The sequence below is a fragment of the Anser brachyrhynchus genome (genome assembly GCF_964034855.1).
Source record: "Anser brachyrhynchus genome assembly, chromosome: Z".
NCBI classification, from domain to species: Eukaryota; Metazoa; Chordata; class Aves; order Anseriformes; family Anatidae; genus Anser; species Anser brachyrhynchus.
This window is the reverse complement of record NC_137697.1, coordinates 19,927,667-19,940,825: the sequence shown is the minus strand read 5'-3', so window position 1 is coordinate 19,940,825 and position 13,159 is coordinate 19,927,667. Positions and strand designations below refer to the sequence as shown.

The window sequence follows — 13,159 nt, the reverse complement described above, 5'->3', positions numbered from 1 at the left end:
CTTCTCCTTACCTCCCCTCTAGCATTACTCTGAAGTCCAAACATTACTAAAATGCAGATTTTTCTACATAGCTTAATTCTTAGTAGTTAAGAAATTTAACCAGACACCCTTAACTGTCTGTGTGCTCGTCCTGTACAATGAGGAATACCTAGGCAAAGAGATACTGTGTGTAATATTAAATGCTATTCAACACTGTATCAATCACACAATGGGGCAGAAATTAGCTGACGTGACAGGCATGCAGTACTACATCCACTGTAGCCACTGCTCTCTGCAAGGCTAGGACTTGCCAGGTTTGTCTGCTGTCCTGGCAAGACAGACCTGTGACCGAGAAGCAAATCGAGGCCACATTCTTTAAACCTTCTTACTGTCTTTCTTGATGCTTTTATTCATTTATGAATTCTTTTTGCAGACAAATCTTTGTTATTCCACCCTACTTTGCTACTGCTACACCTATGTTTAATATGACTGGTTCTGCTGGTTGCATGAGGCAGACAGGACTCAAAGATAATTAGTATTTTCACCGATGACCTGAAAGATGATTTGCATTTGTTTTTTGGACCTGAAGGTGTATGTGCTCCATTCTGTTAACACTGATATGACAGCACAAAGGAATGGAAACTGGATTAGCTGTGTTTGCCTGGAAACTAAGCAATCCTTGGGTGGCACAAAGATGATATGTGTGACTCTTACCACCAGCTTCTTCCCAGTTGTGGGAATATGGAACATTCCAAAGACGTGACAGCATGGCCACAATAACTCACACTCCAGCTACCTTTGACTAGAAAATTAAAATACTTCATCAGTTTTGTCATGTAAGCCTTTGAAAAGAGGGTTGCATAGAACTACAAGCAAAGAATTATGATCTATTTACTCCTTACATTCATTCTGGATAGAGTTATTACCAGCTGCACAGGGTTTAACAGCAATGACTTTTAATTTTCACTTGTAATTTCTACCAAAATATTTACTGTATATATACACTGAGATGTTACTGAAAAGCTGTGCATGAAAGTTGTCTTCAGCTGAGGATAGAAAGGAGATAGGAGTGTGTCCAAATGGCAACTGCCAGCTGTATTTTCAAATGGTATGCAGAAAATTGCCTGGCCAAACGAGGATTTGGCCCCTGGTTCAAAGCTTCATGAAGAAACCATGGAGAAATCCTATTTAAATGGATTAGCTATTCTGTTCTCATGAACAGAAGCAAAAAAATTATGGATTTAAATCATTATTCCCTTGGATTATTGATAGCCACACATTATCACTCAGATGAGCATTAAAGGCTGGCAGACCAAAATGCTTTGCTCCAGACCTCCAGGCTGGTCACTTCCCTGTGGCATAACTGCGTAGCTAGGATCAAGGCAACAGACAGACCACATGCATGTAGTCCACTGCAGCAGAGGCAATAGAAGCAAGAATGGGCTGTGTTCACTGTTAGGTACATTTTTACTGTTTATGGCTTCGCTTAATAGTCTGTCTGAAACAGTACCTGCTTTAACAGTGTGTCTGGTTAACAAGCAGTTATTTCTCTGAAGCACAAAGAGATTTCTGAGTAACATTGACTATTCAGTTACTCAGCTAGCTAGTTGCAGCTAATAAATCAAAGCTCTTCTCATTCTTTTATCCTAATATTCTGGCCTCATTTCTAAAAGTAGTGCCTCAATATGTGCTGTGCATGTGATAGATTTACTTATGAATCCAATCCTACAGGCACTCTACAGCTTTGCAAACACATCTGTTAGGACTTTTTTTTTTTTTTCCCCAGCTATATAGAACATGTACATGAAGCTTCTACAAAAGAGCAAAAAATCACATTCATTTACAGGAGCATACAGTGACATTTGTTATAATCTCCAATGAGGTGATGCATGGAATTCATTAAAATAATAAAGTGTGCGATACTCACAGCTCCGTATTTCCTTGAACATGAAAGACAGTAATATTTTCCATGTGAAAACCTGCTGCCCCTCACTGGTTTCTAAAAGAAACAATGGAACAATGCCATCAATCACTCAGAACAGTAAGGACATGCTTAGAATCCACAGCTTTTAGTTAATAACTAAATTAAGAATAGCATGATGTCAAGGAATAGCCTGTAAACAGAGCTAATCATGATGCCTTGTTGGTCTACTTAATTACTAAGCCTAGCACATGCACCTTCTTCCCTCCAGTGTTTGTTGTCATTTCCCGTAGAATGAAAATGAACTTTGAGTTAGATTATAGCTAGAGGTCATAGTTGATCCTGGAAATGGCACAGAGGGAAATGCTGTCGTAAAGAAATTCTGAAATTCTTCAGAAAGACCTATGTTTAGAAACATTTAGTGTTTGCAGCTACAGAATGGAGCAATGTGACCTGCAAGCAGTTCATGTGTTCAAAACAAAATTCTTCAACGAGTAAAGCAAATAAGGCCGGGATTCCTCATCTGAAATAACATCTAGTCTCTTCAACCACTAATAGCATGAATAAACAACAAGGATGTAGCAGAGGGTTATGGTAATGAAAGTGCAATTCATCTGAAGAAGCTTATGTAATTGGATTATATTTATATAACCTCCCTTTTTGCAGCATCTCATTGCTCTGTACTCTTATAAAGTGCTTGATTTTACAAGAATCCAGGCAGGCAAATAACCACTGAACACAGATGGGAAACCAAATTAAAAGAAAGAATGGGAACTACATTCAGACTGATTCACAAAATTAACTTCACTATCATAAACGACTCCTCCATCGGTGCCGTAGGGTCTTCCAGCCTTGTAGAAGCAGTGTTCTGAATTGCTGTGTGCACTCCTAAGCCTGGATACCTCAGCAGTGGCAAAACCAAAGGTTTGTACTGAGAGCAAGTGGCCTGAATGGGGCCCTAAAGAGCTTTTTCATGGTAATGCTTTATTTGAAGTAAAACAGACAGCTGTAGTTAGATGTTTCACAAGTCCTGCTGGTCGGGCAGGAATAATTCTGGGGAAGCAGTAGTTCTGTAAGTAATCCTTTAATGTAATGACAATTTTAGGTGAGCCAGAGGAAAGTGCAGTCTCCTCTATCCAGCTTCCTAAGGTCTTGTAAGTTTTTGGCAGATATTCACACACCCATTTTACCCCATGATTCCTTTCTTCCCCACAGCTAGTTAGTCCCTCTCTTCTCTGCGACCTTTTTTCCATTTAAGAGACCAAAAGCTTTATTTTCAATTCAACTGAAGATGATTATAATTGATGTGAATTATGCAAAGCCTCTTGTCACATTTTCCATTCTGGCTGACTCAAAGCCCTGGATCTCAAACCCCACTCTGCACTGCTGTTCGAGGTCTGATTGTATAGATCAAATCCATTTCTAGTTTCAGAGATCTTTGTCTAGTTGATCATATTAGTAATTATGGTCTGTATGAACATAACTCACAATATTTAAATGTAAGTTAGTGGATGAATACCATCAGATGAAAGTGTCCTTTAGTAAGTCCTTTGTAATACATAAATAACTCTGCTGAGAGCAAAACAAAGGCCCTTTGTGTTATTGCAGAGTGGAGCCAAAAATGTTCTCGAAGCAAAGTTTGTTTTCAATATAATTACATACAGCTCATACATAAAGCAGCTTGCCATGCTGTAGCCAAAAATGTAGTCCTTTAAATTCCATGAACATCTCCATCTATCTATATTAACAATAGAAACAAATATATGGTAAGACTGTTTATATTTCACTGGTTCCTTTATTTTATTCTACTTGATATATTACTTGTTGTCTAAGGACACAGTCCTGCAAGAATCTTACTGCTGGCACAAATATCTGCCTGTACAAATGGCCTCGCAGCACTGGGAGTCCTGTGAGTGAATTCAGGATTGTTTTGATATGTTTTGGGATAGTGCCTGTTACTGATTGTGACTGGGGACTTTAAAAGCTGCAGTGACAGAACAGAGCAGAAAACGTAGCAAATATATTCTAAGATACTACAGAAAAGGATGAAAACAAAATCTTAGATAATTTCTTTATATTAGGTGTGCTAAGAACAGGAGAATATATTCAAATTTCCCTGTGAAAGCTTAGATGCCTAAGAAATTATTTTAGGAAAATGAACACGTCCCCATACACCTGATATTAGCCAGCTGATAGATCAGCTGAAGCATCCTGTCAGGATGATCCATTTGGAGACTTCTCAACAATTAAATAACCCTTCTGCACTTGAACTGATGGAAACAATTCTGAATCCCTCAATGTTAATGGGAGAACACTCCCTCCAAGAAAGCACCATAATTCATCTGGAAAATTTTGTCCTTTAGTTATTTTTCCTTACATACCTGCATCCTTCCATTCCACAGTATAATGACTGTAGAGCCAGATGCCAATCATAACCAATTCTCCATTGTGTTTTCACTTGTATATCAGTATTTAACATCTTTCTTTCTGAATGCAGTAACAGAAAAGCAAGTGATGATAATCCACAGTGCAGTCTCATTACTCAGTAGTGTATGTTTCTTTGCCACTACAACATGTTGATGTGGTTCCAGGAAGAATCACCACTACAGAAATAATTTTCCTTGTATAGAAGTCCATAGTCAGTAAAGGGCTGCTATAGTTGGACAGTAGGGATGTGACGTCTATGCCACACTGAGATGTGGAACAGACCAAAGGAGAGCCAGTAGCTGAAACACCTCAGGACCACAAAAAAGCTTCCTCTAAAATCCTTCCCCTGCTCAGGATAGGTCAAGTCCCTGGAGGTCTCGGATCAAAGTAGACAAGATTTGCACTGAGCACAATTTACTTTGCTAAAAGAACATGAACCATGATGTCACCAAAGGGTCTAGGTCTCTAGAAATTTTCTCTTATTTTGGGGGAAAGTCCATTTCCATCCCTGTTTCTGAATTATTTTTTTTAGTGAAGCAGAAGACAGTTGTGACCCTGACACAACCTACACAACTGGAACAGTACATAGCTATTATTTCCACCAACAGGCTGGGAACCACACCATCAGACATCCATAATCCTCTTATTCTTCCCATCTGCTACTATCACCTGCATCTACTCATGTACTAGCAAAAAAAATGTGAATAAGGAAGGCATCCTAAACCCTTTTGCATTTCTCACACAAGCAGGCAGGCTAGACCACAGTCTTGTCCTAAATCACTATCTGTTTAGCCTAGAAATACTAATGGCACACCAAGCTGTGCAGGAGCATTGATCTGGTTAAGGCTGGGAAGACTCTGCGGGGGGATCTGGACAGGCTAGGTCAATGGACTGCATCCACTTGCGTGGCATGCAACAGGGCTAATTGCTGGGTGCTGCACTTGGGGCATAATGACCCCTTGTAGCGGTACAGGCTTGTGGAAGGTGGCTGGAAAGTTGCTTGGCAGAAAAGGACATGGGGATGCTGGTCAAGAGCCGGCTGAATGTGAGCCAGCTGTGGCCCAGCTGGCCAAGAGGGCCAACAGCCTCCTGGCCTGCACCAGAAATGGTGTGGCCAGCAGGACTAGGGAAGGGATTGTCCCCTTGAATGCAGCACTGGTGGGACCGCATCTTGAGCACTGTCTTCAGTTTTGGGACCCTCATGACAATAAATTGAGCTGCTTTTTATCAAAAAGAAGTAAGATCTGCTCCGAGGATTAATACGCATTTTATACTTATTGTTAAACCCCTGGAAATAAAATTGTTTAAATGACTTCTTGTCTAAATAGTTTCAAACTAACTGGTAAGCTATACTGACAAAAGTACTTCTTGTTCTGAGAGACAAATGAAGAGGTAAACACAGCCATGATAAGTATTCTCTGTCAGGGAAGGAAAACTCTCTATACACTTTTCCAACGTGTGTCACAAGTGAAAGCTGGCAGATACAGGATCCACCAAAGAACCTACAAGTTCCTAAAATCACAGAAACATAGAACCATCTGGGTTGGCAAAGACCTTCAAGATCATCAAGTTCAACCATCAGCCTGACCTGCCAAGTTCCAACACTAAGCCATGTCCCATAGTGCTGCATCCACACATCTTATAAATAACTCCAGGAAGGGGACTCCACCACTTCCCTGGGCAGCCTTTTCCAATGCTTGACCACCGTCTCTGTGAATAAATTCTTCCTAATGTCCACTCTAAACCCTCCCTGGCGCAACTTGAGACTGTTTCCTCCTGTCTAAGATATCACTTCTAAATTTAAAATTGAAGCAGGAAACAAACAAACAAAGAAAAATTAACAATGGGATTTTGGACTCTTGAAACTTTAAGCAAAGGTAACTGTGTCTGCCAGAGCAGGACCACCTGTAGCAAATCTCAAGGTAATGCTGCACCTCAGTTTCAAAACACAGAAACCACATTTATATCTCTGCAAACTAATACCACGCTGGCAGTCTGGGCCCTAAGTTTTATCTTTGGACACTCTACCTGCATTCCAACAAAAATTTCAGACTTAAATGAGGACAATATTGATCAGATTCACTAGATACCTGATGGAAAAACTAAAAAAGTCAAGCTGAAATTTTTACTAAAAATGTCATTTAAATATGTGGAATTTGAACAACTTAGTGCTCACTGAAGAGGACATTTCCAGAAAATGTGTGTGCCAAAGTAGAAGTAAGAATGTGTTTTATGTGGTTTTTTATGCACACCCCTAAAATGGTGTTTCAGTGTACGCTGCAGACACAAGCATTATGGGTTCCTAAAGACAGACCAGTTCAAAGCATTCCTGTTAACACAGTGACTGAAGGTACACACACAAGAAACCATACATGTTTTCTGGTAAAAATGAAAACCTTGGTTTTCGGGAACAGATATTGCTCAGTGCCAAGTTGTGCCATCTGCATAACGATAGAGCCATAAAGGATGATCTATCTCTCTCTATCAGCCAAATTCCCCATGAGTATGTCTTTGATCTGTGGGCAATTGCATGACTTAGCTGAAGTTTCTGGGCATGATAATTATCTTACATTCAGCCTGAGGAAACAATTTAGAAGGACCCCTTTGTTTGGTGATGGCTAAAATAGGAGCAAACCAGTCACCTGGGGACTGAGCCACGCGGAGGCCGCAGCAACCACTGAGCTGCACAGTCCCATGGGCTCTCCCCGCGTGTGGGAAATAGCGCGGGCGTATGGGATTGATTTGAATGCAGAACAGTGTGTGTGCGTGCATGCGTTTGTATATGCATGCATATGTATACATGTGTAACAAACAGAGCAGTGAAGAGAAACTGCTGATACAAACAAGTCAGCAAAAAAGCAAGACCCAAGCAGAGAAACAGCAGCTGGAACGTGACCATGAACAAAAACTAGAGCAAGCAAGAGGTTTGGGGCTGCCTGTGCTGAAAAAGGCTTGGAACTGAGAACAGAGAAACTTGCTCCTGTTACTTGAATTCAAACATACTCAGAGAAATACGCTCTGCTTCTATAAAAGCACTGGATTGCATTAAAAAAACACCTAACTGCATTTTCAGTTTCTTCTTTTACAGGAAATATCCCAAGATTCATCCCAAAAATTATTCATGCCAAAACAGGAAAACAACATAAAGGTAGAAAATTTGGGAAGCTGTTCAGGAACTGGAACTAAAATCTAAAATCAGAAGATTACCTGGAATGTATCTGCAACTAGTTTAATTTCTTGGTTTTGGGTGTATGCTTTTGAAATTGAAATAAGTAATGCCTTCAGCTACTTGATTTATGATAGTTGCACAACACCAGGTCTGCAGCTTATGTTTATATAAAACTGTTGTCTAAAAAAAAAAAAGGGTTGCAATTCAGTTTTGATGAGAGAGAACCTCCTTAGTGCCCTCTCTAGCCAAGTAATACCTCCAGAATGCAGACAGACAGATGTCTTTCTCTGGCCTGCTTGTTCCTTGTCTCATCTATTAGAAAGCAAATAAAACTGCACAGACCAACAACGTTAATGAGAACAGTAGAAGTTCTTACTGAATGAAATCACCATATTGGAAAAGAAAATATACCACATATATATTACAAATCAATTACACAACATTCATGACTTCCCTTACCACACAAAAGAAGATGTAAAAAAGAAGAGATAATGTAGTGATTCAGCTGGACTCGCATATTACATTATATTTCAGGGTATCTGTGTACTGCATATACCACTTTGGTTAAGGTACAAACCTATGTACTTGCTGAATACTGGAATATACACAGAACATTATTTTCCTCCTATTGTTATTGAAAGACCTTATAAGAAGTTGTAAATGATGCTCCTTTTTTTAGAGGTGCCTCCTCCACGTGAGAATCAAGAGGCTACAAAAGGTCTTACAGCAACTGGGAGTTGTAACTAGGAATCAGAAACAACTTGCAGTTAGAAGTCCCAATAGCAAAATGAAAGAAAATGGAAGTAAAAAGTATGCAGAGCAGAGCTAGCCAAAGATAAAGGCACAAATATTATTGCTTTGATTTAAATTGTAATAATTTTAGAGGGAAGAAGGTAATAAAATAAAATATCTTTATAATGCATACACTCATGCACAAGGGAGAAAATGAATTGAAGTTTTTGAAAAAATATTTTAGGGTCAAAATTTCAATAAATTTTTGTCATAAACCAAAAGGGTTTTAAGTCAAATTAGGTTTTCTGAGGAGAATGTAGTAGAAGAAAAATTGTTTTCTTAATCCAAAAGTGCAGTTAGGAACTATTTGGGGCATCCAAAGAAGGCCAAACAACAAGAACGCAAGTGATGGAGTTGGAGAGGAAAGAGGAAAACAATAATCAAATTAGAAAGGAAATAAAAGCAGAGAAAGTAGAACAGTAAGAAGGAATGAATCAAACTGCTTACCTCTTGCTCCAGTGCTCTGAAAGGTTTTATGTCTGACTTATCTTTTACACCTACAGTGTCCTGCCCAAGGATTTCAGTGTTTCACAACTGTTGAGATGCATCATCATAAGAATGCATTTGCCTCACAGTATACCCCACATTCTTTCAACCTTTTTTCTTGACTTGCCTCACACCTGCATCATTGACGACAGTCCATCAAAGTTATTTACAGTGCGCTGCTGTGCCATCAGTCTGTCTGCAACTAGTTCATCACTTCAGATTCCCACCCAGCAGTTTCCTGTCCCTCTGCAGCTGCACCTCCCACTTCCTTCCAGGCTGCATCTCCTCAAGCTGACAAAGTTCGTGATGGTAAAATGGATGCACGTGTTTAAACTGGAGAAACTGCTTCTTTCAAGGTGCTCCAAGACCAAACCAAACAGTATTTATTCCTTATCCAGGCGCCAACTAATTCTTCCTGAACCCAAAAAAGAAAAAAAAAAAAAAAAAAGTGGTGTTGGGGGGGGAGGGGGGTTGGGAGGGGGTGAGGCGCTGATTTTCTTTAAATCTTGTTGATTCCTTCAAATCCTTTTGCCTGCAAGCAAAAAGATGTGCCCAGCTTCTGGGCTGAGAGGCAGAAACTTACATCCCAAATTGTCCAAATGAAAAAAATATGCAATGCTATCAGTATGAAGAAGATGCAGAGTTAATTTGAAATTGTATGGTGAAGATGGGAACTACAAAGTAGACTGTATGGCAGGATATCATGAAGTGTAGGTTAAGAGAACGTGTGCTGCTGGCTGAAGAGAAACACAGCGGTTTGACCTGCCATGTGGAAGCCCAGCCAGACCAACTGTTTTGAACACTGGGATCATCTGGTCCTAAAAAAGAAGAAGCAAACAAACTTAAAAGCAAACAAACAAACCTTTCCTTACAAAATAAGGTTTTCCTCCCAAGTTAAGGAAGAAAATGCTTAATAAGGGCTAGTTAACGTTTACCCTGTATCCATTCCAGCTCATAGAAAAGTGCAATCATTCTTTAAGGAAAACACAGACAGTAGCATGGTAAATTATGGTATTTGAAGAGCGATGCATGGCTGTCAAACTGTAATAGGAACAGCATCTCAGATTATCTGATATCCAATGGCACATGCTCTGAAAGAAGCTCAGACTGAGAAAAGACAGCCAGGAAACATCAGTGTTGAACAGAAGCAGCAAGATGTAAAACAGTATTATTTATAAAAGAAAAGATTAAAGCTAGAAAGGTCTCCAGGTACCCACCAAGGACCATAAAGGACAAGGACTGTGTGACAAACAAACAGACCCACCACTGGGTCTCCTTTCATCAGCCCTAAGGAACATCCTGACAAGAGGTGTGCCTAAGGGGAAGGCGTGCATGACACTGCCTCTTCTGCCAGCTTCAGCAAACGCTGGGCTGAAAGACAACTTGCACTCCTCCTGTCACGTCTCTTCACTTGCGCCCTTTTGTTTCCCCAGTGTAGATCTTCTTGTTTCTGTTCCTCTCCCTATGCCGTCAGCTTATGTCTTAGCTGGCCAGATCACTATTTTCGGCAGCACTGATGCAAGTCTAAAACAGGGAGGCAGAGGAAAGCAATGCCTTTAAACAGCTCAGTGCTTATAAAGGTTAGCCAAATCTTGGGAGTTACTGCGTGCTGTGGTCAGTCTCCTCTAGCAACAACGTTGTAAATTAAAATCAGGAGCAGAAACAGAAGGTGCACTTTCTAACTTGGCCTTTTTTCCCCCCCTTTATTCTTTTGTGGGTGCTTGCCTTAATTTGTCATTGAAGAGGCAGATTTAGGCTTTTACTGCAACAATAATAACAGCAGCTCTGGCTCATCATCTTAATTTCTTCTTCATCCAAAAAGAGCAGTTACTATCATCTTTAATACCAGCTAAAAGACTGCCAAATACAACAGCTTCCCTTATAAGAAACAAAACAAAACCAGCAACCACTACTGCAGCTATGAGGAAGGAAGTAAGAGATGTGGTTAAAATCTCACTCAACCATTTTCCCTGTTCTTTTTTTACTTTTCTTTGTGGCTAACAAATGTTAAAACTTCTTGGCTTTTTTAGATGTGGGTATTTGCTGAAATACATTTGGTTGTTTCTGAATGGCCAGACCTTAACTACTTAGTATTATACAGTGGGTCATGTAAATAAATACCTCTGACCTTCCTGACTCATTTGTTCCAGTAAAACAGGCTTAAAGCTTCTAATTAATACAGGATGTCACTATCATCTTTCCATCCCCCACCAATGACTCCATAAACACTGTGCCATTGTTTCCTCATTATTTTCTTCCTAGTGCTTCTCCTCTCACTGCTACAAGCTGACACTCCTTGGGTTACTTCCTCATCCCTACTGACTTAGGAGCTCCAGTCATTGCCGCTTCCCCCAGGAAAGTGCTCCTGCTACACTAATTCCTTTACTGAGCTGGAAGGCAGTCCTTTATGCCAGACCCCGGAGTCTTTGCTTATTCCTGGTGACATAATCTTTCTGATACCTGAGAAAACATACTATTCCTGGCGATGACAACATGAGGACTGAGTGCCTTCTTATAGTTCAAATCATTCATATTCTTGCCTTCAAGGTTCTGGCCTGCAACAATGATTTGTCATCCCATTTCAGTTCAGAAGGCTCTCCTTTCTGGTCTCAGCAGCCATGGCAGCATGTCCATTTCTTTGATATTTCTTTGAATCTTGGAAAGATTCTCTAAGCAAGCCAGGCTTCCAAATATCCATCCATTCCCAATCTGTTATTCTTTACTAATATAACAAGTTCTAGACAATATAAAGCCAAAGGACTTCACCCAATATTGAAACTGCAGAAGGTAAATCAAGTTAGACACCAGAAAACACTTTACCATTGCAAAGAAAACTAGCCATTGCAATAGTTCACTGAACAAGAAAGAGGAATCTCCATCTTTGGACACTTCAGAAAGGAGGTGACAGGGACATCTGGCAGTGTATTATGTTCTGGGAGAATGGGATCTTTGGCATGATCTGTCCAGGTCCTTTCCAGACATGGTTACTGTTTCTGTAATAAAAATAGCAATGTCTGAACCCATGTAACTCAGATAGCCTAACTTGATTTCTGTTCAAGAGGTCACTTCAAACCAGTGGTCAAATCACACTCAAGCCAGGCTCTTGATAACTGTTTACAAAAAGAAACTTTCCCACTAACTGTGGCCCCAATACTTATGCCCTTTTTGTACCTGACTTTTCCCATAACCCCTCCTCTGCCTCTTAGTGCCTGCTCTGACTGCAAACTTGTTCAGACAAATAGCTTACGTGAAATCTTGGCCATACTACCTGGAATGGAAGATATTCTGTTTAAGTCAGTGAGACAATTCAGGGTAGTGAAGTTAAGCACATACTTGTCTAAAAGATATTAGCATAATAACAGTGCAGATTTGAAGGACGGTGGGGACTCACATTCAGATAGCTGTAATAAGGAATTATAAATCACCTACACTGAAGTTAAACTTTTGATGACTGAAAGATGATGATTGAAGCTTTTGCAATTCTTCAAAGTAAAAACAGGACCCTGCAATTAAACAAAACAAAACAAAAAAAAACAAACAAAAAATTGTTTTCATTGCCATATAAAATTATAAAATACACTCGGTAGTACTCAGAGTCCTCAGGAAATTTCCAAATGAAATTTGGGAAACTGAAATGAAGGGATGATGAACAAAGGCACCAGATGGGGACTCTCCTGTTAACCAGCAAGCTCGCCAGTGAAACACCTCCATTCTCAGAAGGAAATGATAAGTATCTCTCTGTAGCAAGGGTAAACAAAAGATGAGGCAACGGAATTTTTTTATTTGAAATGTTGAACTTCGTTGACATATCTAATAAAATCAGAGGATCTTACAGCTGACATAACTTACTCACAAGTGAAAATCTCCAGTATACTGGTTTCTATCATTAAACATATTCAAAACCTTGGCTGAAAATGACCAAAGGATGGAACACAAATTAAAGTCCATCAATCTATTCTAAAGCCTTATAGAAAACAGGAAGCACTAAAAAGAATGCAGTTGGTAATTGCAAAATAATCAGTGATATTTTAAATAAGCAAAAAATTGAGGGATTAATGGATAAATAAGCTTGCTATGTTAAATCAAATAACAATACTTGAATATTTTTTCCTCCCAGCTATATCTGTCTAGCAAAAGATCTCTCTGTCCCTTGTTTTGAATAGTTAATCTTGTATTTTTGATAACTATTACGACCAGAATATGTCCAAAAGGAATAAATATACAGAATATAGTTTTGGCACAATTAAGCAGAAGGGATTTGCCACAGGACAATGACAATAACTTACCAACAGGAACTTCAATGACAGCTCAGACCTCTTTAGTTCTTGCATCAACAGCAAAGAATGTCAAGATGTGTTTGTCATATGATGCAATTCTAGGAATAA

At 39.6% G+C, this 13,159-nt stretch overlaps 1 protein-coding gene across 8 annotated transcripts in view; it reads right to left on the bottom strand.

Annotated features, from left to right (window-relative positions):
* Window positions 1-9,200, bottom strand: part of DMGDH (dimethylglycine dehydrogenase) — an 88,562-nt gene extending 79,362 nt beyond the window's left edge. For 2 of the 8 annotated variants that reach the window (XM_080573102.1, XM_080573103.1), the window contains exon 1: window positions 1,907-1,959. Coding sequence is in view for 5 of the 8 variants with exons in the window: in XM_080573098.1 (XP_080429224.1) it covers window positions 1,907-1,950 (44 nt within the window). In the remaining 3 variants the exon portion in view is untranslated. Of the gene's footprint in view, window positions 1-1,906; window positions 1,979-8,735 lie in introns of those variants that run through there. The other 6 variants (XM_080573098.1, XM_080573099.1, XM_080573097.1 and 3 more) reach the window with 6 other exon arrangements.
* Window positions 9,201-13,159: the final 3,959 nt, after the last annotated feature.